The sequence below is a fragment of the Abramis brama genome, assembly GCF_963993115.1.
Source record: "Abramis brama genome assembly, chromosome: 6".
NCBI classification, from domain to species: Eukaryota; Metazoa; Chordata; class Actinopteri; order Cypriniformes; family Leuciscidae; genus Abramis; species Abramis brama.
The window spans coordinates 5,422,749-5,450,305 of NC_139968.1; the positions used below are offsets into that span (position 1 = coordinate 5,422,749).

Consider the following 27,557-nt stretch of genomic DNA (forward strand, 5'->3'; position numbering starts at 1 on the left):
TGCCTTTTTGTTACACAATGTATTAAATATAATGCATTGCTAACAATGCTGTTTTTCTAAGAAATGCCCTATACTGTATGGGCATAGATGTACAGTAATTGTTAGTTATCTATGGTTGTGTGCCTACCCATCAGAAGGAGGAGCAGAGGTGTGTGCGTTTATGTGTGTCTACTCAAGGACACAAAAGACTGTTCTTCTACTGTGGTTCTACTCATAGAATCTCCTAGAAAAGGAAATCAGCCATCTTGGTTGAGTTTACTGGAGTTCGAGGACATGAAAAGGCAGACAACTTACACCTGAAAAGCCTTGAGAAGGATCTTGGAAACCAGAGCTGAGGACAAGCAACCCAGAGCTGAAGACAAGAAACCCAGAGCTGAAGACAAGAAGCCCAGAGCTGAAGACAAGAAACCCAGAGCTGAAGACAAGAAACCCAGAGCTGAAGACAAGAAACCCAGAGCTGAGAACAAGAAACCCAGAGCTGAAGACAAAAAACCCAGAGCTGAGGACAAGAAGCCCAGAGATGAAGACAAGAAACCCAGAGCTGAGGACAAGAAGCCCAGAGCTGAAGACCAGAGCTGAAGACAAGAAACCCAGAGCTGAAGACAAGAAACCCAGAGCTGAAGACAAGAAGCCCAGAGCTGATGACAAGAAACCCAGAGCTGAAGACAAGAAGCCCAGAGCCGAAGACAAGAAACCCAGAGCTGAAGACAAGAAGCCAAGAGGTGAAACCCAGAGCTGAAGCCCAGAGCTGAAGACAAGAAACCCAGAGCTGAGGACAAGAAGCCCAGAGCTGAAGCCCAGAGCTGAATACAAGAAACCCAGAGCTGAAGACAAGAAACCCAGAGCTGAAGACAAGAAGCCCAGAGCTGAAGACAAGAAACCCAGAGCTGAAGACAAGAAACCCAGAGCTGAGGACAAGAAGCCCAGAGCTGAAGCCCAGAGCTGAATACAAGAAACCCAGAGCTGAAGACAAGAAACCCAGAGCTGAAGACAAGAAACCCAGAGCTGAAGACAAGAAGCCCAGAGCTGAAGACAAGAAACCCAGAACTGAGGACAAGAAGCCAAGAGCTGAAACCCAGAGCTGAAGACAAGAAACCCAGAGCTGAAGACAAGAAGCCCAGAGCTGAAGCCCAGAGCTGAGGACAAGAAACCCAGAGCTGAAGACAAGAAACCCAGAGCTGAGGACAAGAAACCCAGAGCTGAAGACAAGAAACCCAGAGCTGAGGACAAGAAGCCCAGAGCTGAAGACAAGAAACCCAGAGCTGAGGACAAGAAACCCAGAGCTGAAGACAAGAAACCCAGAGCTGAGGACAAGAAGCCCAGAGCTGAAGACAAAAAACCCAGAGCTGAGGACAAGAAGCCCATATCTGAAGACAAGAAACCCAGAGCTGAAGACAAGAAGCCCAGAGCTGAAGACAAGAAACCCAGAGCTGAAGACAAGAAGCCCAGAGCTGAGGACAAGAAACCCAGAGCTGAGGACAAGAAGCCCAGAGCTGAAGACAAGAAACCCAGAGCTGAAGACAAGAAACCCAGAGCTGAGGACAAGAAGCCCAGAGCTGAAGACAAGAAGTCCAGAGCTGAAGACAAGAAGCCCAGAGCTGAAGCCCAGAGCTGAGGACAAGAAACCCAGAGCTGAAGACAAGAAGCCCAGAGCTGATGACAAGAAACCCAGAGCTGAAGACAAGAAGCCAAGAGCTGAAACCCAGAGCTGAAGCCCAGAGCTGAAGCCCAGAGCTGAAGCCCAGAGCTGAAGCCCAGAGCTGAGGACAAGAAACCCAGAGCTGAAGACAAGAAGCCCAGAGCTGAGGACAAGAAACCCAGAGCTGAAGACAAGAAGCCCAGAGTCGAAGACAAGAAACCCAGAGCTGAAGACAAGAAGCCAAGAGCTGAAACCCAGAGCTGAAGCCCAGAGCTGAAGACAAGAAACCCAGAGCTGAAGACAAGAAACCCAGAGCTGAAGACAAGAAACCCAGAGCTGAAGACAAGAAACCCAGAGCTGAGGACAAGAAGCCCAGAGCTGAAGACAAGAAACCCAGAGCTAAAGACAAGAAACCCAGAACTGAGGACAAGAAGCCCAGAGCTGAAGACAAGAAACCCAGAGCTGAAGACAAGAAGCCCAGAGCTGAAGACAAGAAACCCAGAGCTGAAGACAAGAAGCCCAGAGCTGAGGACAAGAAGCCCAGAGCTGAGGACAAGAAACCCAGAGCTGAAGACAAGAAGCCCAGATCTGAAGACAAGAAACTCAGAGCTGAAGACAAGAAGCCCAGAGCTGAAGACAAGAAACCCAGAGCTGAGGACAAGAAGCCCAGAGCTGAAGACAAGAAACCCAGAGCTGAGGACAAGAAGCCCAGAGCTGAAGACAAAAAACCCAGAGCTGAGGACAAGAAACCCAGAGCTGAGGACAAGAAACCCAGAGCTGAGGACAAGAAGCCCAAAGCTGAAGACAAGAAACCCAGAGCTGAAGACAAGAAGCCCAGAGCTGAGGACAAGAAGCCCAGAGCTGAGGACAAGAAACCCAGAGCTGAAGACAAGAAGCCCAGATCTGAAGACAAGAAGCCCAGAGCTGAAGACAAGAAACCCAGAGCTGAAGACAAGAAACCCAGAGCTGAGGACAAGAAGCCCAGAGCTGAGGACAAGAAGCCCAAAGCTGAAGACAAGAAACCCAGAGCTGAAGACAAGAAACCCAGAGCTGAAGACAAGAAGCCCAGAGCTGAGGACAAGAAGCCCAGAGCTGAAGACAAGAAACCCAGAGCTGAAGACAAGAAACCCAGAGCTGAAGACAAGAAACCCAGAGCTGAGGACAAGAAGCCCAGAGCTGAGGACAAGAAACCCAGAGCTGAAGACAAGAAGCCCAGAGCTGAAGACAAGAAACCCAGAGCTGAAGACAAGAAGCCCAGATCTGAAGACAAGAAACCCAGAGCTGAAGACAAGAAGCCCAGAGCTGATGACAAGAAGCCCAGAGCTGATGACAAGAAACCCAGAGCTGAAGACAAGAAGCCCAGAGCTGAAGACAAGAAACCCAGAGCTGAAGACAAGAAGCCCAGAGCTGAAGACAAGAAACCCAGAGCTGAAGACAAGAAACCCAGAGCTGAGGACAAGAAGCCCAGAGCTGAAGCCCAGAGCTGAATACAAGAAACCCAGAGCTGAAGACAAGAAACCCAGAGCTGAAGACAAGAAACCCAGAGCTGAAGACAAGAAGCCCAGAGCTGAAGACAAGAAACCCAGAACTGAGGACAAGAAGCCAAGAGCTGAAACCCAGAGCTGAAGACAAGAAACCCAGAGCTGAAGACAAGAAGCCCAGAGCTGAAGCCCAGAGCTGAGGACAAGAAACCCAGAGCTGAAGACAAGAAACCCAGAGCTGAGGACAAGAAACCCAGAGCTGAAGACAAGAAACCCAGAGCTGAGGACAAGAAGCCCAGAGCTGAAGACAAGAAACCCAGAGCTGAGGACAAGAAACCCAGAGCTGAAGACAAGAAACCCAGAGCTGAGGACAAGAAGCCCAGAGCTGAAGACAAAAAACCCAGAGCTGAGGACAAGAAGCCCATATCTGAAGACAAGAAACCCAGAGCTGAAGACAAGAAGCCCAGAGCTGAAGACAAGAAACCCAGAGCTGAAGACAAGAAGCCCAGAGCTGAGGACAAGAAACCCAGAGCTGAGGACAAGAAGCCCAGAGCTGAAGACAAGAAACCCAGAGCTGAAGACAAGAAACCCAGAGCTGAGGACAAGAAGCCCAGAGCTGAAGACAAGAAGTCCAGAGCTGAAGACAAGAAGCCCAGAGCTGAAGCCCAGAGCTGAGGACAAGAAACCCAGAGCTGAAGACAAGAAGCCCAGAGCTGATGACAAGAAACCCAGAGCTGAAGACAAGAAGCCAAGAGCTGAAACCCAGAGCTGAAGCCCAGAGCTGAAGCCCAGAGCTGAAGCCCAGAGCTGAAGCCCAGAGCTGAGGACAAGAAACCCAGAGCTGAAGACAAGAAGCCCAGAGCTGAGGACAAGAAACCCAGAGCTGAAGACAAGAAGCCCAGAGTCGAAGACAAGAAACCCAGAGCTGAAGACAAGAAGCCAAGAGCTGAAACCCAGAGCTGAAGCCCAGAGCTGAAGACAAGAAACCCAGAGCTGAAGACAAGAAACCCAGAGCTGAAGACAAGAAACCCAGAGCTGAAGACAAGAAACCCAGAGCTGAGGACAAGAAGCCCAGAGCTGAAGACAAGAAACCCAGAGCTAAAGACAAGAAACCCAGAACTGAGGACAAGAAGCCCAGAGCTGAAGACAAGAAACCCAGAGCTGAAGACAAGAAGCCCAGAGCTGAAGACAAGAAACCCAGAGCTGAAGACAAGAAGCCCAGAGCTGAGGACAAGAAGCCCAGAGCTGAGGACAAGAAACCCAGAGCTGAAGACAAGAAGCCCAGATCTGAAGACAAGAAACTCAGAGCTGAAGACAAGAAGCCCAGAGCTGAAGACAAGAAACCCAGAGCTGAGGACAAGAAGCCCAGAGCTGAAGACAAGAAACCCAGAGCTGAGGACAAGAAGCCCAGAGCTGAAGACAAAAAACCCAGAGCTGAGGACAAGAAACCCAGAGCTGAGGACAAGAAACCCAGAGCTGAGGACAAGAAGCCCAAAGCTGAAGACAAGAAACCCAGAGCTGAAGACAAGAAGCCCAGAGCTGAGGACAAGAAGCCCAGAGCTGAGGACAAGAAACCCAGAGCTGAAGACAAGAAGCCCAGATCTGAAGACAAGAAGCCCAGAGCTGAAGACAAGAAACCCAGAGCTGAAGACAAGAAACCCAGAGCTGAGGACAAGAAGCCCAGAGCTGAGGACAAGAAGCCCAAAGCTGAAGACAAGAAACCCAGAGCTGAAGACAAGAAACCCAGAGCTGAAGACAAGAAGCCCAGAGCTGAGGACAAGAAGCCCAGAGCTGAAGACAAGAAACCCAGAGCTGAAGACAAGAAACCCAGAGCTGAAGACAAGAAACCCAGAGCTGAGGACAAGAAGCCCAGAGCTGAGGACAAGAAACCCAGAGCTGAGGACAAGAAGCCCAGAGCTGAAGACAAGAAACCCAGAGCTGAAGACAAGAAGCCCAGATCTGAAGACAAGAAACCCAGAGCTGAGGACAAGAAGCCCAGAGCTGAAGACAAGAAACCCAGAGCTGAGGACAAGAAGCCCAGAGCTGAAGACAAGAAACCCAGAGCTGAAGACAAGAAGCCCAGATCTGAAGACAAGAAACCCAGAGCTGAGGACAAGAAGCCCAGATCTGAAGACAAGAAACCCAGAGCTGAAGACAAGAAGCCCAGAGCTGAAGACAAGAAACCCAGAGCTGAAGACAAGAAGCCCAGATCTGAAGACAAGAAACCCAGAGCTGAAGACAAGAAGCCCAGAGCTGATGACAAGAAGCCCAGAGCTGATGACAAGAAACCCAGAGCTGAAGACAAGAAGCCCAGATCTGAAGACAAGAAACCCAGAGCTGAGGACAAGAAGCCCAGATCTGAAGACAAGAAACCCAGAGCTGAAGACAAGAAACCCAGAGCTGAAGACCAGAGCTGAAGTGAAGAAACCCAGAGCTGAAGACCAGAGCTGAAGTGAAGAAACCCAGAGCTGAAGACAAGAAACCCAGAGCTGACTACACCTTTGATTCAAAGTGGGATTATTGTACTTCATATTTTAATGATAAAGTTGTATTTGCCTTTGCATTTTTATTAAAAAAGAATAGTAACCAATTAGTAGAAATGTAATTCATTACAAAAACTGCCTACCGAGACTTTGATTTATAGTGTTTTAAGACTTTGGATAAGAACATACATACACAGAGAACTCTTCTGACCAAATAAGTAATATAAGAAAAGTGATTTAAAATGCTTATAATTTAGGCCAGACTCACCTTACGTCAAGTTTTACGGTTAAGATTTTACGGTTTAAAGTGTTAAGATCAAAGTACACACCGCAAAACAAGTGCCATAATTTTTATTGTTAAAGGAGTAGTTCACTTTAAAATGAAAATTACCCCATGATTTACTCACCCTCAAGCCATCCTAGGTGTATATGACTTTATTCTTTTATTCAGATGAATACAATCAGAGTTATATTAAAAAACACCCTGACGCTTCCGAGATTTATAATTGCAGTGGATTGCAACCATCAGTTCAAAATAGCTCAAAAAAGTGCATCTATCCATGATATAAGTGCTCCACACGGCTCCGGGGGGTTAATAAAGGCCTTCTGAAGTGAAGCGATGAGTTTGTGTAAGAAAATATCCATATTTAACACATTACAAAGTAAATTATAGTAATATAACTTTAATATATATAAACTGAACAAAATTATAAACGCAACACTTTTGTTTTTGCCCCTATTTTTCATGAGCTGAACTCAAGCTGAACTTGCACAGGTGTGCCTTAGGCTAGCCACAATAAAAGGCCACTCTAAAATGTGCAGTTTTACTTTCACAATCAACAACCTTTTTTCCAGACCCCCCCAATACAGTAAAACTGCATATTTTAGAATGGCCTTATATTGTGGCTAGCCTAAGGCACACCTGTGCAATAATCATGCTGTCTAATCAGCATCTTGATATGCCACACCTGTGAGGTGGATGGATTATCTCGGCAAAGGAGAAGTGCTCACTAACACAGATTTAGACAGATTTGTGAACAATATTTGAGAGAAATAGGCCTTTTGTGTACATAGAAAAAGTCTTAGATCTTTGAGTTCAGCTCATGAAAAATGGGGGCAAAAACAAAAGTGTTGCATTTATCATTTTGTTCAGTGTATATAATGTAATGATATAACTCAGATTGTATTCGTCTGAAAGAAGAAAGTCATATACACCTAGGATGGCTTGAGGGTGAGTAAATCATGGGGTGATTTTAATTTTAAAGTGAACTACTCCTTTAATAACTGTGCTAAATTTAAGGCAGGCTTAGACTGGCCATCGGGTGCAGCGGGTGAAATGTTCAAACCTGGAGGCCAAGCTACTGATTTTGCCCGCTGTACCACTCATGTGTGCCAGCTTTCAGTAATATTTGAGTGAAGTAAACTCATTTCATTTGGTTAATGTCACTTTCAAGTTTTTAGAGTATAGGGTGCACATGTACTAGTACAGTGTTTCCCATGTTCCTGGAGGCACACCAACACTAGAGTTATGAATGGTTATGTGATGAATTTTACATTTGCATATTCTATAGTATGAATAGTTTTGTAAACAAAGTAAAAGTGTTGAGAAGCAGCTGAGGCGCTGTCATATTTTATTATACTTTATTTACTTCTGGAATGTTTACTAAGCATCTGCGCATGGGAAAGAAAGCGTACAAGATGAGACCGCTAGTTATTAAGAGCATTGATTAATAACACATTTATATGTTGTTAACCAAATCAAAATGTATTTTCATATTGAATGACAGTCACAGTAGCTTTAAATCTATTAATAGTCAATTAAATATACAAGTAGTCTTTATAATAAAGATGTTTTAATCAAATTTATTAGATGCATAATGTGTGTTTTTTATATGTATAGGCCAATTGTATGTATTTGCCAATTTGCCAATTTGAAAGTAAAGTAAATTATAGTATTTATGCGTGCGTCATTGCCTTTCTTTGATGACGATGTAGGGATTTCCAAACAAGCGATTATTGTCAGCGAATTCCACTTCAACGGATATATCCCATGTGAACACTGTGTAGGGATCCTGTCAATCTGAACGCACTTCTACACATTTTCCAACTCTTCCTAATCAAACACACCTGACTCAACTCATCAGCTCATTAGAAGAGACTCCAAGACATGAAATGAATGTGTCAGATAAGGGAGACGCTCAAAATGTGTACTGTTGGTGTGCCTCCAGAAACAGGGTTGGGAAACACTACTGATGAACGGTTTTCCAACGCTGGCGGTGGTGTATGCCAACAGTGCATATTCTGGGCGTCATTTTGGATCATTTGGGGAACACCACACTACACTATGTTCAACAAACCTGCAAATCCATTGATTTCAAAAGGGCACAGAGGCAGAACACTCTTCCTGTTAATAGACCGCAAAAAAACAGCATATATTCTGAACTCACCCCTCTGAAGAGCCACTTCTCTGATGTAGAGAGTAGAGAAAATGACTCCTTCCTCTGCAACATCGGCCTGGTGGGAGAAAACAAGAAAAATACATCAGACACACAGGTGATTTACACTACAGTAGCAGAGACTGGCACAGATGGACATTACACACTGACACAGACTAAAGCTGCGCTCACTTTTACTGCTGTTTGGTGAACTTTCACGGGATAAATCAAATCCATTCACTTCGATAGAGTGCTGCAATGATGGCGTATTTTTGTAGGCCAAAACCCAGAAACGAGTTAGCACTTTAGCACTTCTGTTTTCAGCGTCCTGGAATCTATGTTTTTTTGAATGGGGTTTTGGTTTAATGCCTGAAATAAGGTCTGTGCGTCACACAAGCTCAAGATATTTTCAAGTCTTATTCTACAACATAAAATACGTCACTAAACCCCCCTTTTTTAAAGCTCTTACTTGTCTTGTAAAAAGGTGATTGCTAACAAGTGTCTAAACTGGACTCGGCTGCCAGCAATATTAAACGCATCACGGCGAACAGGTGAACTCATCTCCTAGCCTCGTTGTGTTTATAACTGTCTGAAAGAGTTGTTGGAAGATTAATGGTAGTTATGTGACTGTGGTGTAGTTCACTAACATCAGTATTGGCCTACAACATAGTCATCACTGTAGCGCTCTATAGGAATCTACGCAATTGGGAGTTTCGCTTGAGGGTGAAAAAGCTCAAATTGTTGACGCAAATTCGTTTTCATTTTATTTTATGTTATTTAACCTCAAAAAGGTGTTCTGTGTGAATGGGCCCCTAAGACTGGTGAAGATACATGACTGATCAGCGGCTGAATGATGGAAAAACACTTTGGTTTTCAGCAAGACACATTAGCGAACCGCTACCGTCCAGGGAATGAAAAGGTGACGAGGCTTTTCACTTGGATGGAGTCATTTCCATTGACTGCAGTTTTGTAAACAGGTCTGTCTCAGTCATCAATGTGGCAGGACAGGGGGAATGACCTTCTCCTGGCCCAGATCCTCAGCTGATGCCCTTTCTGTCTGGCTATTGTGACAAACTGCTGAGAAACATCTTTTTTTTGCACACGGTTCTCCAAATATTTGAGCTTGTAGCATTCATTTTTGTTGTCACAAAAATGTGACATTTTAAAATGGAAAGAATTCTTATTAAAGTCACCATGAAATCAAAATGACCAATTCCTATTTTCGAATGGAATATTGCAGTGTTTATTATAAATGATTTATCTGTGCACGTCATTATTCTGTTAAATTAATGTTCCTGGTAATCTTGAATGAGAATATCTTCCTCTTGCAGCATCTCTTCTCTTCTCTGATGACGAGGCTATAACCTGTCAATCACATGAGATCAGCCAATAGCAAACCACAACCATCCAATCAACTCCACACGGACAAAATCAAGCCCCGCCCACATTTGTTCTTGTTCCAGAAGCGTTTCACTCAGATATACGGCACAATAGAGGAGAAAAGACCAGCGCAACTTAAACACAGTTTAATGACAACTTTAAAAAAATACGCATTTAACGATGACAGACTGATATATCAGCCAGGCCAATTTATCTGCCAGTATTTGGCCAATTTAGGAATAAATTATCAGCTAATAACAGCATTATTAGCTTTTTAACGAAAACATTAGCTCAGTGTAGTTCGTTTATACCCTATGTAGGGGCCATATTTGGAATTTTGTGCACTATCAAAATTGATATTTGTTTAATTTACTTACTTGGGTCCCATTGACTTCCATAGTATATTTTTTTCCTACTATGGAAGTCAATGGGACCCAAAAACTGTCTGGTTACTGATATTCTTCTAAATATCTTCCTTTCTCTTCAGCAGAAGAAAGAAATTCATACAGGTTTGAAACAACATGAGGGTGATTATATGATGACAGAATTTTCATTTTAAAAGTGAACTTCTCCTTTAAATGTGTATTAGAATTATTGGTAGACAGGTTAGAGTGTGGAGAGCAACAGTTTTCTTCAATCGCATGCTATTGTGTTTTTTGTTTTCTTGGAAAGTTTTATTTTATTTTTTTGGGATTGAAAGTAAACCGGAGATTATGTTTATTAAACCGCGGCTTGTATTATGACTGCATCTCCGTGCGTGCTTTGTGGACATGTGAATCGGGAGAGACTCCTCCGCTAACCTCAAAAGGGCTAAAGAAAGTTTGAACAAGATTAGCCTCTACAATTTATTGAAGAAAACTTGCACTAGAGATCGATCGACGAAACTAGGAAGGACTTTACCGTTTAGCTTTTTACTTCTGTGATTGTATTTAGGCATCAAAATCATAAAAGTTTTGTTAATTTGTGAAGATTATCATGATGAACAAAACGTTTAACGTTTAATGTTTAATAATCTATTCCAAAATACAACTGGGGTTTTGTTCTTTTGGTTTAGCTTTTCAGCATAAACATTTGCTCAGTTAATAAACAAGTGGATAGAATTTTTCTTCTTTCCCAGCTGTTTTGAGTAAATTGTTTCACCGTTTAAAATAATAGTGGTATTGAACTTTATTCTGACACTTATCATCTAAATGTATTTTCACAGAAAAACTTGTAGAATTAGTTTTGTAGTGGAAAACCAAACTCAAAAATAAAAAAATGTTTGTTTCTTTATATATATATATATATATATATATATAACTTTATATATATGTTTTTCTAGTCTCCTGCTACAAAACTAAATTGAAAACTATATTTACACGCAGAAAGGTCCAACAAGGAGCAGTTTTTCTGCTTTGGCAGGAGTTTTGTGGTTAAATTCTCCGTCTCTTGGCTCACATGCCCCCCTCTGGCATTTACCTCCTCACTTTATCAGTGTTTAAAGATGCCTCCCACTGCGATGGGAACATTATCCCACTTCCTGACTGATCCATGAGTTCATTTGTTCAAGCTACTGCTTTAACAGCACAATATCTTCATCCAGACATTCAAGCTGAGGTAAATCTCACACACACATCTGCCACACAGAATGATCCACTATGAGAATGTTAGTGCAGTCCACTATAGTGCACATACATGTGTTTACATAACTAACAGAGACATTATGGCTGCCATGGCACTCGTAGAGTAGTTTATATTTACACTTACACTGTTAAACTTACAATACAATACAAACAAAGTTGTTTTTAAAGTCAGGAATTTTGATATGGAATGAGTAATTGTAGTTCTTGAAACGGATAAGTATAACACACACACACACACACACACACACACACACACACACACACACACACACACACACACACACACACACACACACACACACACACACACACACACACACACAAACACACACACACACAGTATGGCGTACCACAAGGCTCAGTACTAGGACCGCTGCTGTTCACTCTGTACATGCTACCCTTGGCATGACGTTAGTTTAATTTTCAACAATAGTATTAATATTATTAGTTTTCTTTTCAACAATATTATTCATTATCATCAATATTATTGATTTGACTGTACTGACGCTGTTGTGTGTGAACTGAACTGAGCTGGACGATGTTTTTTGCAGAACTGCTTTATAGATGAAATTAACTAATTTAATAATTGTTGATCTTTACAACAGAACTGAATCGACACTGAACTAACTTCAGCACACATCATTTCAGCTGAAATGCATCATTTTCCTGTTATCGCTGTAAAACTGCTTTAAAACAATCTGTACTGTAAAGCGGTAAGTAAATAAAGGTACACACACACACACGTATTAAACCCGGTTTACTCAATACTGATCTACATATAAATATGGTACTGTAACTAAATCCGCCCACAATAATCACCTCAAGGAAACTTGCCAATGTAAGTCTGAGTCTAAAGAGCATGATGTAGTTTGGGGTTTGTAAACAAAGTAAATGTGATACAGATACTAGAGAGATTGGACAAAACCTGATGAGAGTGCAGAATGATGCCGTCATAATCGCTGACCTGTGTATAGTAGAGACAGACTGCAAGTTAACTAACAGTGAACAGTTGTGTTTTTATAAACTAAAGTTAACAATTGATAAATAGTGTTAAATAACAAATGTGTTGCTCATTGTTAGTTAAAATTAGTCATTTCATTAACTAAAGTTAACTAATGGGACCTTATTGTAAAGTTTTACCAATTACCCAGATCCTAAATGAGTTAGTTATTATAGTTTTATTTATAAAGCGCCTTTCCCAAACTCGAGGCGCATTCCCTCATAAATTTTAAAAAAGTGCATTGAGTGTAAGACATGCTATATAAATCTAACAAATTATTATTTCTTAATAAAAGTATAAATGTTATAAAGAACACCTTATGGATTAAAAACATCTGTAGATCATCTGGGTATTTCAGACACACAGAAAATTCACGCAATTGCACAGTATACTATAAAATGTTGTAAGTATGATTATTACAGTATGCCATTCTGGTTCATGTTTACACCAGATCCTGATCTCTAATTATTCACTGCCATCTAGTGGCCAACATTCAAACATTCAAATAAGTCTGAATCTTTGAATAAGTAGACTAATAACAATCAATCAATCAATCAATCAATCAATCAATCAATCAATCTATCTATCTATCTATCTATCTATCTATCTATCTATCTATCTATCTATCTATCTATCTATCTATCTATCTATCTATCCCATCGGATCATCTGACACGCGCAGTCGCCCTCCAGCTGCTGTAACCCGGTCTAAATCCCAGTAAACGCTTTTCTGTAAAGACTGTTACTACACATGACTTAAACTTAAAAGACTTAAAGTCAGTAAGCATGTAAATATATTTGTCACAGCAACCCTTCTCTTTTCCAAAAAATAATACAAATAATAATAACAAAAATCATTATGGCATACATTTTACTATATATAAGTTTAAAGTAGGGAAAGTTGTTGTCCAGAAAAACACAGTCTGGCTATTACACGGCGATGGGAGTTCAGGAAGCAGTTTCCTGATCTCTGCACTCTTACCTGCACAGGAAACACACACACACACACGCACACACACACACACACACACACACACAGATTCTATCCAGTCGGAGGAGATCAAACATGTTTGATATTTTGAGCCGATTTTAAAACACATATTGTTTTCATTTGTGAGTTTGTTGCATTCAGAACAAGCTGAAAGTCTGGCAGAACATGACCCTCGGTCATTTAGTGTACGACGGCCAGTATTTTTACTGTAACCATTTACAAAGTCAGCAAGTGTATGATGCCTAGTGTTTTAACATTTCAGCTTTCCAGCCTTAAATCTCAATGTACGCAGTCCATCCATTGTATTGGTTAATTTTTTGGTTTAATTGAGCACTGAACATGCATGTGAAAATCATAATTCAGTGCTGAAAGTCTACAATTTGCACAAATAACTAAATGCACATCTTGTTGATACCCGATGAGTTTATTCTTAGTGGAATTGTCAATCTGTAATAATATTGACAAAATTTACTTTATGTCTTTATTTGTAAAATGGACATGCAAATGTTTACTTGAAACAAATTGCAAAAAATAAATGTACTTCATACCTACAAATATACATATTCTTTTCTGTGTACTACAGTATTGACTTTTCCAAGAAAATGTGGAAATGTCCTTCTGAAACCTGTATCTAAAACGTTTATTGTGATATTCAGCTAGACAGAACTGACATCCTTGTATAGTATAGTAATCAGTCAGTATCAACAAAACAGTACAAACAAAAACAAAACAAAAATGAAATTTGCTGTTGAGAAAAAGCATCTAAACATTTTGTCCAGTTTGGCTCACACAATAAAAAATAAAGTTCCCTTTTGAATGGGCACTTGCACTGCGTCCTCGGACGAGGATAAGTTTGTTTATGTACGTGTGAAGACGATCACTCAGCCAAGTGTTTCAGGAAGTAACAGAGACAACACTTGAGGACACACGACTTGTCTGGGTAAGGAGCACGTGTGTTCAGCTCTCCGGGGAACTGAATGCGCTCATTGTGAGGTGTGCTTTGTGATGCATTCGCGAGACTGACTGAAAGAGACAGGTAAGAGGCTATGACTTGTTCTCACCTGAGGGACAGTAGTTAGCGTTTGCACGAGCGTGTTCGGCTCTCGAGGGAGTCGAAGGCACTCACAGAGATGTGTTTGTCACTATTCAACATGTCATTCTTGTTAGTGATAGAGTCTGGCATTTTTGAGGGCTCTCGAGGGAGCTGAACGAGCTCTTTATATGATGAGCTGTGATGAGCTCCTTTGTTGTTTATTCTCTTGAGGGATGAGAGAGGAATGAGAGAAACCACGGTTCGGGTCCATAAGGACAGGCAGGTTCGATCACGGAGGAGGTGGAGTCGTCTGAGATTTCTTTCCCTTTCCGGCCTGCTATTACTAATGTGTGAGGCCTAATGTTACCTTAAGATCTGCCGGCACAATAGCAGTGCTCAGTGTTCATCTCTGGAACCCGACGGGAAGAGTTTGCGAACCCTTCCGAGTTCTAGGCCCCTTCGTGAGAGTTGGAGTCTAGAGAACCCGTCTTTCCTTGGGTTTGACTGAAGAGCAGAGCCCTCCCCCTGAGTCGGGGTTTGAAGCAGGGTCCTCCAGTCCCTGGGATGAGCTCTTTCCATCTCCAGAACCCAACAAAAAGTGTTTGTTTTCCCCCAGTTTGCGAACCCTTCTTTGTCGCAAGGAATGTCTGGAGTCTTGAGATCCTACGAAGACATTTGTTTCCGAGTGGTCGCAGCTAGCACACCCCTTGATGGCAATGTCTTCATGATTGAGTGTTAGTGGAATCCTTAATAGTAGGACTTTCCTGTGATCTGCTGAACCACTGAAGGAAGCTCTGAGCACTTCTGGTCTCCAACACGGTGTGGTCTGTTCACCTTGGGCAAACCCCTTCTGTTGTACGGGACCTCTGAGAGTGCTGGAGACCAAATCATATTACATGTTTTACAATGGTTGTAGCTAGCCGTAGCGGTTAGCTCCCATTGTTCATTTAGAATGAGTGTGGATGAGAACCTTCCCAGTTATGGGCAAGGTCTTCCGCTCAGTCTGACTTCAGCATCCGTGACATCGAGTGGTATGGCCCTCTGTGAGCCTCTTTGGTGGAGCTGTTTTAAGGTGGAGTGTTGTTAGGCCTCCTCTCGCTCTAGAGAGACGCCCTGCTCCGCTCCCCAGAGCTCTGCTTGGATAGCAGTATTGAGTTGTCAGGATCTTTTGTGAGCCTCCTTGGTAAGTAGTCCTTGGCGTAGAGCGTAGTTAGGCTTCCTTTCGCTATAGAGGGTCATTATGCTGAAGGAAAGCTCATTGGAGGCGGTGGACTGGGTTGTAGACTCTTTTTTTTAAGCCTCCGTGTCTTCAAGGTAGACATTGCTAGGCATCCTTTCGCTCTAGAGTCGTCCTGTTGAGGTCTCCGCCTCCAGAGCTCCGCTTGGATAGCAGGATTGTGTTGTCAGGCTTGGTAAGCAGTCCTTAGCATAGAACGTAGTTAGGCCTTCTCTCGCTTTAGACTAGAGAGTCATCTTGCCGAGGCCGTTCTTAGAGCGTTCTTCGGGGTGGCTGCGCCGGGGTGTATGTCTCTCTGTGAGCCTCCTTAGTGGAACCACCCTTAGGGAAGCATTGTTAGGTTTCCTCTCGATTTAGAGAGTCATCACGCTGAGACCTCCGCTCCCCAGAGCTCCGCATAAGATAACATGTCCAAGCTGTATGTCTCTCTGTGAGCCTCCTTGCTGAGGTGATCTTTTAGCGTAGAGCGTAGTTAGGCTGTCTCTCACTATAGAGGGTCATTGTGCTGAAGCCTCTACTCTGACAGCTCCGGTGAGGCAGTGGATTGGGTTGTAGGCTTTTTTGAGCCTCTCTGGTTAACTGTCTTCGAGGTGGACGTTGCTAGATCTCCTCTCACATTAGAAAGTCACCCTGCTGAGGCCTACGCCCCCAGAGCTCTGGCTTTATAGCAGTATCGAGCTGTTAGGCTCTTTTGTGAGCCTTCTTGGTAAGCAGTTCTTAGCATAGAATGTAGTTAGGCCTTCTCTCGCTTTAGAGAGTCGTCTTTCTGAGGCCTCGGTTCTAGATCTCAGTCTGGGTGGTCACACTGGGTTGTATGGCTCTCTGTGAGCCTCCTTGGCAGAACCACCCTTAGGAAAGCGTTGTTCGGTCGTCATGCTGAGACCTTCACTCCCCAGAGGTCCGTTTGGATAGCGATATTGAGCTGTCAGTCTCTTTTGTGAGCCTCCTTGGTAAGCAGTCCTTAGCGTAGAATGTAGTTAGGCTTCTCTCATTTTAGAGAGTCGTCTTTTTAAGGCCACCGTTCATAATAAATCTGGTCATTGGCTCTCTGTGAGTGTTGCTAGGTCTCCATCCATTTTGGGGTATAGAGTCCCCTAAAGATACAGGCAGGATATTCCTTATTCCCTAGGTATTATTTGTTTCATTTTTCTTCTGAATTTTAAAATTCATTTCAATTGTATTTCATATTAGAGTTCTCAATGTACCGAGCAGAAAGTTCATATTCAGTAAATGGCCTCAAAAATTAAACTCAGCCAGAGCTGATCTAACACTTCACCCGTTTACACTCGTTCTAAACATTAATGTGTCTGTGAACTGGCTTTAGTGAATTCAATTATTATAGGTTGCATAATGAATTAAATGCATGTATAAAGACAGTACTCGGGCACACTGGTTTGTCACGCGTTTTTCTTAGAATGTTTTTCCATGAAGAGGCATCATGTGCTTGTGAGTATAGACTGTGTAATGTGCATGAGTGTGTGTGTGTGTGAGAAAAGATTTGTTTACACTTGGTACTGGCCTGCTACATTAACTTATCAACATGCATAGATGTTTGAAATCACACACACACACACCCACACACCCACACACACAGCACTGACTAACATGCTGGCAAAGCAAAGACTAGCCATGACATCATGGACTGTAGAGCCTCACCCTTTACAGCCATCAGACATTCTGCCCTCAGAAATATGACATCAGTTATTAAAAACCTTTCTTGAAGCCTTATATTTTACCACATGACTGCCAGATATAAACATCCTCAAATGCTTTCTCCAAATCACTTTTGAATGTTCTAGGTTAAAAAGAAGTGAACATTTGTGGTATAATGTTGATTACCACAGAAAATGATTGAAAGAAACAGAAATCAAAACCCAGTAATGCACTTGAAGTGGACGTAGACTGGGCCATGCACTGAGACAGAGTTGTTTAAACTGAATTTTTGCTACGCATTATTACATCCAGTTTTTTGTTTTGCTTTATTTTACTTTTTTAAATTACATCTGTGGATGTGGATTATATCTATGTTTCTATCCAAAGTTGTGAATTTAAATGTAATATTGGATAAAATGGAATTGAAAGTGTTTATAAGTGTTTCCTTACTTTATCACAGACAAAGTGGATTAGATGCAATATTTGTCAAATACACAGACGTTTCAGACGTCTTCATGAAGCAACAAACACTTTCATGCACTGCTTAATACAGCGCCATCTGTACAATAAAGTTCAGCATATTCAGCATGTTTACATCACTGTTGTTTTATGCGATATCCTAGTCTGGCTAATATCACCTGACCAAGCTCGATCTTTTAAGACTGGGGAGTCTGCTCTGTATTTCTACTGCACAAGTGGCGTGATCAACGGGCAGAGCTCAAATGACCCTGTGCGCAACTGGATAGTCCTTCAACCAATCAGACCAACGATCCGGGTGACGTACTTTGCAGTGAAAACTCCAGGCAGGAAACGTGTCAACAAACGTGTTGGTTTGGAGCATTGATCAGCGGTTTGCAGAAACAATGGCATCCAGTGGTTTCTGAAACATGAAAGTGAGTGGTACTTACACCCACTCGAGTGATTTGTTTGCTAAACTAAAGAAGCCATTGAGCATCGTCGAGAGGTTAAAAGGAATTGGATTGGATTAAACCCGCCAATAGCGTGCCAGGTGGATACGCCAGTCTGTGATTGGTCCACGCAGATTTGTAACGGAAGCAGGACAGAAGAATGTACAGGTGTCGAGCCTGAGGTGCAGGGCGAGATCAGATCGCCGGCAGATCGGCCTGGGTTTACCCAATCTAGCGATTTCCCATAATTTGATTGGCTGTCGGGTGGAGAAGATTCAGCATAAAAGCAGGGCAAGTCCTCACAGCGTTTGCCCTTCTCTCCCGTTCCAGATCACATGCTTGAACTTACTTCAACCTGAGTGCTTCTATGTTAAGGCCATTGCACACTGAGTCCGAAATTTTCGTATGCGTTTTTTCGTGTTCGTCAGCCTTAAAATTCGTTACGCACAGAAACCTTGCACACTGAGTCCGATGCGTATTTATTAAACCTTTGCGGAAAAAAACGCAAAAAATACAAAATGGATTCGTCAAGCAGTGAGGATGATTTTGTTTTTGTTGCCCTCTTTCTTCTTAAAAAGAGAAAAAGAAAGAGGAAATATTGGGTCCATCCAATCCTGAGATTGCGCCGAGAGGAAGGAGAGTTTCACCTCCTTATCAAGGAGTTGCGAAATTATCCCAAACGATTCAAAATTTACCTCAGAATGTCAGTGGAACAGTTTGATGCTTTGCTAGCGATACTGGAGCCACATATTAAAAAGAAGACCACCAATTTCCGTGAACCAATCGATCCTGAACAGAGACTGGCAGTATATAAGGTATGGGCACACACACACACGCATACACATAGCCTACACACACACGCGCACGCACACACACACGTACGGCCGGTGGAAGCGCTGGGCAGACAGAACAGCTATATACAGGTTATATTTTATACCCAAATAATACATGATTAGTAATCGAATTGCCTGCTCGATTTTGTCGTTCGCTTGTACAGTGGCTCTGGATTGTCAAAAAACCTCTCAAAATACTGGCTGTGGATGCGAAAAACGCAGAAAATCGAACCTGATCCGAATTTTTTTATTACGGACGAAAGTTTCGAAGACAGTGTGCAAGCGTGATTGACATAACGTGAGGTAAAAAATTTTTTTAACGTGCGAAAATTTCGCATGCGAATTTGTGCAATGGCCTTTACTCTTTACTCTTTACTCGCATTGCAGTGTGCAATGGCCTTTACTCTTATTGGTGGTTTGCTGAGCCTGTTTGCTGCTGTTTCATTTGTCACCTTGATGTCTTTTGTTGATGTTCATGGCTAGAGAAGAAAACAGGTCATTTCTTTCTTTTTTTTTTTTTTGTTTGACGGTAAGTTAGACCTCTCCGTTAAAGCAACACCAAAGCACTTTTCCTCTTCGGTCCCCCTACAGGTTGGAAGTGGAATTGTCCATAACCGCTGTCGTAAATACTTTAGCCTACCGCAGTCTACTGTCGACTCGCACGCACGCTGTTTATCCAGCACCGGCTTTGGAAATAACATGTCCACAGACAAGGAAGAGTATGTTGCATGATTTTATGAAAGTATGATGTATTGCGACATCAGAAACGAAGAAAAACAAAATAATGACTATTGTAACGCTTGCCGTAAAGCAAGTCTCTATATTCGAACTACAGATCCGCTACCCGATCTGGCAAACTCTGTGGTTATAGCAGATAGAGGGTCGCAAAGCGAATGCAGAAGTGCCGTTCACCCTGTTACGAGTTGATGAACCGCTGACACCATTTTGGAAACATTATTTTAAGGTAAAAAATAATCTTTAGTGTTGCTTTAAATTAGTCAGTAAAGTTTTCTGTTTACTGTTTTGGCTTTAACCCTCTCATGATGAAATGGCTTATATATTTCTATAGACGTTGGTTAAACATGAGTATGTGTTGTGATTTAATTACGACTCGCTGTCCTAGACGTACAGTATGTGAGTTCATAACAGCGTAAAACTATAACTTTACATTATCTAAGAAAGGAATAACCAGCAATTGTCACTGAAGGTTTGAAAAGGCAGCTGAAAGAAGATATCTGACATGCGAATCAACTTATTCAATAATTTATGAGGGTTCACAATGAACCTGCTTAATATTAATTGTAAAAACAAGCAATTATCAGTCAAAGCCAAGCAATTTTGTCTCTGAATTGAATTTGGATCAAGGTAGAGGAGTGACTTCGTGTCAGATATTTGTCACTTCATTTGTCTCACAGCTGATTGGTCTAATTTCAGTTTGCGATGACTTACCCAGAAGAAAAGCTGCCGTGTGCAATCATGATCTCCCAGTGAAATGTTTTGCTTAAAGTGATTTTAGTTTTTATCTGCCAACAATGGGTTGTGTGACACATGCAGAATAAAGAAACCACCTATTTTACCACAAAAAGACACTGAGAGCGTCCCTTACTTTCCACGGCTGAAGTTGCCCAGGACCGTTACAGACACAATCAAGCAATGTGGGCAGAAATCCACCTGTCAGTTTATGCCAGGCATTTCTATCACAGCTGAGCCGCAGTCTGCAAGATCAGTTCAGTGTGGACAACAGGTGCAGGAGGACAAACACTAATGCTAAATGTGGAGGAATACAATTGAGGCACAGTGGTTTTTTCCAATACCGACAATTGCATATTCTACTTCTTTTCCCATCCTCTGACAGACACATAATCCATTCCAACATTGGACAAACAGTGTCAACAAAACTTAATAATTGATGATTGACGCCTGGATTAGGCAATCCGGGTTTCCACGCCGCAGGCCATGAGGGAGTGGACTTTAGTTAAAGCAGAAAAGAGTGAGTGTGTGTGAGAAGAACAGGAGGTTCTGCAAACTGAGCCGCTCAACAGCTGTAAGAGAATCTGATTCAGTAACGCGACTCCACACTACAACCCTACATTTCCAATTACTCACTTCCCATGTTTCAAGGCCTTTCCCATCTGTTCCACTTTCAGCCTCGGTCAGAACTTGGAAGGGAAACTCATTTGTCACAAAACTATGACTAACATGTATTGTTTTCAGTAAATAAAGGAGGAACCAGCTATATATTTGATAGAAGACACACATGTATCTCTTTTTTCAGTTTGGGAGTCGGTAGCCCATAAAAACGTATGGTAAAATGTTTTTTTGGCATGGTACAAACTAATTTGGCACTCTAAATAGGGAGCGTCTGTATATTCAAAGTTGCAGTTTGGCACTTGCATCCTATAAAACACTGTGCTGGTTACTCGCAAAAACTGATTACACGTAGGCCTAATCGTGATTATTAAATTAGTGCACTTGTAATGTTTTCAAACACTTACAAACAGTCACTTTTTTAATGGATTACATGATTATGGATTAAATATTATTCACACTGTAAAAAAAAAAAACTAGTTTTACGGAATTGTACTGTTTTATTTTTACTGTTATGTATTTTTTTAAATGTGGTAAAAAAAACGTAAAATTACAGAAATAGACTGCAAATGTAAATTTCCTGTGTAAAAGTACATGAAAAACATGTAAATGTCATGTAAATTTCTGTAATTTTACGTTTTTTTCTTCTGGCACCTGGAATATTACCGTTTTTTTTACTGGGATTTTTTAATGATTCTCTCTAATTCTTATTTTTTATCTTTTCAATTTGTATGATTAAATTAATTATTAGCTCTTCATCAATTTACAAACGTGCTTGGGAAACCCTGACGTAATGTAATATTCAATGTGCATCATGTTGTTAATAACAAAGAACTGAAAAAATATTTTTATGTCAATATGGTACAAGATTATCCCATTTAAATCAATGTGATAAACGAGTTAGTTCAAAAGTAATCAAAGTACTCAGATTATACCTATAATATGTAATAGATTACAATACTAACTAATATTTTCTTCATTTGCAATCAGTACTAGATGAACATTTCAGATGAATTTCTTCAGGCCAAGCCTCATAAAAATAACCAAAGGGAATTTTGATGCCATTTTCAAAAGAAACTCCGACAGACAAAACAAAAGGCTGTATGTGGAAATGCTGTTGCATATTAAACTTTGTATGTCTCAATGAGACCATGGCCTGAAGGTCTAGTCTCACTAGAAACTAGTCTTATGTGTGTTACACTGAGTTTTAGATCAGCCAGGCCTGTATTGTTCAGGGTTGTTTGTGTCTGTCTGTGTGAACCTTCACTGTATCTCCTTGCTTATAAAGTGAGGAAAGGAACATTCTGATACCACTCCAGGCTTAGTGATGAAGGCCATGTCTGTTATGTGTTGCACTGTTTCTATAGAGACTCATAAACTGTTTGAGCTTTGAGCAAGCGTGCACAGACAGCACCTGACCTGTTACTCCCTGTGTGGGAAAAAAGGGAGTTTTTTCTGTGCAAACTCGTACTTCCTCACTGAATGTAACAGAAGTATTTCTTCTCTCAAAATGAAAAAAACCCTGGAAATCACAAACCTCTGTGTGGGAAATTTCACTTTCACATTTCATTTTTCATATCAGGACAGTTCACCTAGCTCACCCCAAAATGAAAATTTCAAACCCATGTGACTTTTGTTCATTTTCATACAGAGAAGTAAACAGTGGAAAAGAGGTTCAACATGAATGCTTGACGTGAGAACAAAGCTCATTGGTTCCTGCGCATCATGTCTGACCGAACATGTTTACCATTTATATGTGAATAAAAATAAATAAAAGCATAAATTAAATTTGTTCATCATATAAAGTGATTGTGTCTGTTTAGAAGACTTGAATTAAACCGCTTGGTTCATATGGATGTTGCGATGTCTTTATGTACTTTTTGAATTTCAATGGATGAAAAAAAAAAAAAGAGAATATATTAAAAAAATAATTGTTTCGTTTTTTACACCGCTGTAAGCGATCGACCAATCAGAGCAGAGTGGAGTAGACCAATCACAACAGACTGGGTCATCTGACCAATCAGAGCAGAGTAGACCAATCACAACAGACTGGATCATCTGACCAATCAGAGCAGAGTAGACCAATCACAACAGACTGGATCATCTGACCAATCAGAGCAGAGTAGACCAATCACAACAGACTGGGTCATCTGACCAATCAGAGCAGAGTAGACCAATCACAACAGACTGGATCATCTGACCAATCAGAGCAGAGTAGACCAATCACAACAGACTGGGCCATCTGACCAATCAGAACAGAGTAGACCAATCACAACAGACTGGATCATCAGAGCAGAGTAGACCAATCACAACAGACTGGGTCATCTGACCAATCAGAGCAGAGTAGACCAATCACAACAGACTGGGCCGTCTGACCAATCAGAGCAGAGCAGACCAATCACAACAGACTGGATCATCTGACCAATCAGAACAGAGTAGACCAATCACAACAGACTGGATCATCTGACCAATCAGAGCAGAGCAGACCAATCACAACAGACTGGATCATCTGACCAATCAGAGCAGAGTAGACCAATCACAACACAGTGGGCCATCTGACCAATCAGAACAGAGTAGACCAATCACAACATAGTGGACCATCTGACCAATCCGAGCAGAGTAGACCAATCACAACAGACTGGATCATCTGACCAATCAGAGCAGAGTAGACCAATCACAACAGACTGGGTCATCTGACCAATCAGAGCAGAGTAGACCAATCACAACAGACTGGGTCATCTGACCAATCAGAGCAGAGTAGACCAATCACAACAGACTGAGTCATCTGACCAATCAGAGCAGAGTAGACCAATCACAACAGACTGGGTCATCTGACCAATCAGAGCAGAGTAGACCAATCACAACAGACTGAGTCATCTGACCAATCAGAGCAGAGTAAGCTCACGGAAAGGAGGGATTTAAAGAGACTATCGAACTGTTTTCAGACTCTCTGAGAGATGAGGTGATGCTGCAAGCAGAACCAATCAGATTTGAGGGACAAGTTAAAAGTTTATGTCAAGTTCAGGCTTACAACCAGAGTTAGGTGCTTCCATTCGCTTTGATTTAAGGATAACCCATGGGCAGGGTTAGGTTTAGGGGCAGGGATAGGGTTTCCAGACCAGAATGTTGCTCCAGGATCAACAAAATATGTTGACCCAGCAATGCGTCTAATGGCGCTTTTCCACTGCATGGTACGGTACGGCTCGGTTCGGTACGGCTCGGTTCGTTACGGCACGCTTTGGCGCTTTTCCACTGCATGGTACGGTATGGCTCGCTTCGGCTCGCTTTAAATGGTACCACCTCTGTTGAGGTTCCAAGCGTACCGTACCGATACTAAAATGTGACGTGAAAACACTGCAGATCACTGATTGGTCAGACAGAATCATCACTACCAGCGTCATTGTATTTACGACACGAGACACTAAACCCACTAGATTTAAATAGCCAGTAGACAACAGCCAACACTGTAGCGCCTGTTTTAAAAGTATTTGCTTTAAAAAAAAAAGACTATAAACTTCAAAAAAGAAATGGCTGAATCGTGGTCAGTGGACGAGGTGCAGACGTTCCTCTCGTTGGTTGCCGAGGAGTGGATGGGGAAACACGGAATGAAAAATTCGCATTTAATATGATGATATCATGGCAGTAGAGACGGCAACTATAACGATCAGTCCCACCCACTTTGAAGCGGTACTAACTGCAGTGGAAAAGCAACTGGGCTAAAGCGAACCGAACTGTGCCGTACCGAGTCGAGTCGTACCACGCAGTGGAAAAGCGCCTTAACTCAGCAAAATCAGGGTGTGCGATGATGCAATGTATATTTTAAGAAAATGATGACATGTTGGGTAAAGAGTAAATAATGACACAAGTTTTCTCAGTTATTCCTTATTGGAGATAACTTGGATCACTAAGACCATGTGATATTTATGCTGGCACCTGTCACCTAAAACACAACCTACAGTGCTCTTCATTCACACATCTTTCACATAACACACATAATCCTGAGCTCTATGAGATATATAGGGTGGGAGAGAAGCAGTGCGATGGGAATCACACACATTTGTAGAACCTGGCCTGGGTTTGCCATGAAAAGACCAAAGAAAACTTCCCTAATCCCACCAAGGAAGAGGGCCGTGAGGATCAGGGCTGGCCAGAAGGTTATTCTGAACACATTCATCCAGCATTAGCGTGGGGATTACGACCCGGCACGCTTCGCTGCACTCCTCGCCCGTCCCGGTCTCAGCTCTGGATGGCCAGTGCAGTCAGAAAACCTGCGAGTCGTGGATATTCACACACAGACGGACCTCATGGGGTCCAACACACTCGACAGGTGAGCGGTCTGCTGTCTCCTGACCAGTGATCAGTGTTCATCTGTCCTTCTGGCTGACAACATCATATCTTTATAGACAGACTGACTTTTGAACCCCACCAGGTCACGGAGACATCTGTTGTGCGGGATCTAAATATACAGGGAATAAAAGTATAGTCCTGTCCGCGGCCACAGCTGTCATGACAGACTCTCACACGTCGAATCATACAGAACTGAGAACCAGCTCCTGCATGAGCCTGAAACCAAGTCCAGAAACTGACCAAACAAACCTAGAGACCGCAACAGGTTTCATCATTGTTTTTATTGCAGTAAAAATGTTTCTTGCTGGTCTTGCAAGGCACAACCAAGAGAAAAACAGCATTCCATCATGTTATGTTCGCAGACACGTGAAAAGCTATAGAACAGGTTCAGCAGTGACATAAATACAGTGTGTATAGAGAGAGACATATGACAGGGGTTAATCTGTATATATTTTTACATTTAAATGATCTTTTTCAATGCAGTCTATGCGGTATAAGATCCGTTTTCTTGAGTTAAGCTATAAATAATTTAATTAGCAAGCACAAAAGATAATTAAAGACAAACTTTTTCTTTGATCATCCAAAAAGCCAAGTATTTTGGTCAGGAGTGACAGATTTACGCGTTAATTGAACTTTGGTTCTCCCAGCAACATTAATGAAGAATGTGTTCAAAGTTATCTGGACTTTAGAAATGCTTTCAAAACGTTCATTGGGCGTTTTTCTTCACAACGTCGAGAGAACAACGTTATGGGAACGTTAGCGAAACATTCTCAGAACATATTTTTGTTATCAGTGAAGCCTTCTAATTAATAAATAGCCCACATATCTGTCCATGTTGACAGTCTAGATATCGGCCAGTATGTGTAGTCTTTATCTGCTGCTGTGTTGTAAGTTACTCACCCTGATGTTTCCTCTGCTCCGACACTCTGCATTGAGTCTGTAGATATATCCAGTCAGAGCAGAACTTCACTGCACACCATCAGTCGCTCATCAGATCGATACAGCTGACTAACACACACTCACTTACACACGCATGCGTGCTCACATACACGCGTGTTTCGCATAGCTTCACAAAAAACATGTAAAAGTATCAAATGAAACCGCTTCGCATCAGACTTTGACTTGAGGGAGAATGTTAGCGGTCTCCTATTCCTCGTTTGTACTGTTGTGACACGCCAGGAGCGCGCGCACGCACACACACACACACACACACACACACACACACACTCCTCCTCTCTTCAGTTCGGTCGGATGGGAGAGGTTTGGTTTACGGATGACAAGGATCTGTCCCACTAAACCCTGTCAGGAGCAGACATGGATCATTAATGCTCTCTTTTAAAGGTTTACTGCATCCATGAAACACTAGAAATATGTTTCAGATAATTGTACTCTCAGTTTCACTGTAACATTATTTATCATTCAATTTGTACATGTTATATGTCAATCCTTAGAATGGGTTAGCAGATTTAACGTTATAAACAGATATAACGCATAGGCTACTAGTGTTACTTTCAGCATGTAAACAGTAAGAGTAGGAAGAGTAGGCTAGTAAGAGTAGTAAGAGTAGGAAGAGTAGGCTAGTAAGAGTTCTAGTAAGAGTAAGAGTAGGCTAGTAAGAGTTCTAGTAAGAGTAAGAGTAGGCTAAGAGTAGTAAGAGTAGTAGGCTAGTAAGAGTTCTAGTAAGAGTAAGAGTAGGCTAGCAAGAGTAGTAAGAGTAGTAGGCTAGTAAGAGTTCTAGTAAGAGTAAGAGTAGGCTAGTAAGAGTAGTAAGAGTAGTAGGCTAGTAAGAGTTCTAGTAAGAGTAAGAGTAGGCTAGTAAGAGTAGTAAGAGTAGTAGGCTAGTAAGAGTTCTAGTAAGAGTAAGAGTAGGCTAGTAAGAGTTCTAGTAAGAGTAGTAAGAGTAGGCTAGTAAGAGTAGTAAGAGTAGGCTAAGAGTAGTAAGAGTAGTAGGCTAGTAAGAGTTCTAGTAAGAGTAAGAGTAGGCTAGTAAGAGTTCTAGTAAGAGTAAGAGTAGGCTAGTAAGAGTTCTAGTAAGAGTAAGAGTAGGCTAGCAAGAGTAGTAAGAGTAGTAGGCTAGTAAGAGTTCTAGTAAGAGTAAGAGTAGGCTAGTAAGAGTAGTAAGAGTAGTAGGCTAGTAAGAGTTCTAGTAAGAGTAAGAGTAGGCTAGTAAGAGTAGTAAGAGTAGTAGGCTAGTAAGAGTTCTAGTAAGAGTAAGAGTAGGCTAGTAAGAGTTCTAGTAAGAGTAGTAAGAGTAGGCTAGTAAGAGTAGTAAGAGTAGTAGGCTAGTAAGAGTTCTAGAAAGAGTAAGAGTAGGCTAGTAAGAGTTCTAGTAAGAGTAGTAAGAGTAGGCTAGTAAGAGTTCTAGTAAGAGTAAGAGTAGGCTAGTAAGAGTAGTAAGAGTAGTAGGCTAGTAAGAGTTCTAGTAAGA

At 41.9% G+C, this 27,557-nt stretch overlaps 1 protein-coding gene across 1 annotated transcript in view; it reads right to left on the reverse strand.

Annotated features, from left to right (window-relative positions):
* arhgef3 (Rho guanine nucleotide exchange factor (GEF) 3) overlaps positions 1–26,354 on the reverse strand; it is an 82,587-nt gene extending 56,233 nt beyond the window's left edge. The window contains exons 1-2 of the mRNA XM_084116527.1: positions 26,030–26,354; positions 8,051–8,117 (exon numbers count right to left, since the gene is read on the reverse strand). Of these exons, the coding sequence (XP_083972653.1) occupies positions 8,051–8,117; positions 26,030–26,061 (99 nt within the window). The 5' untranslated portion in view covers positions 26,062–26,354. The remainder of the gene's footprint in view (positions 1–8,050; positions 8,118–26,029) is intronic.
* Between the last annotated feature and the right edge of the window lie 1,203 nt (positions 26,355–27,557).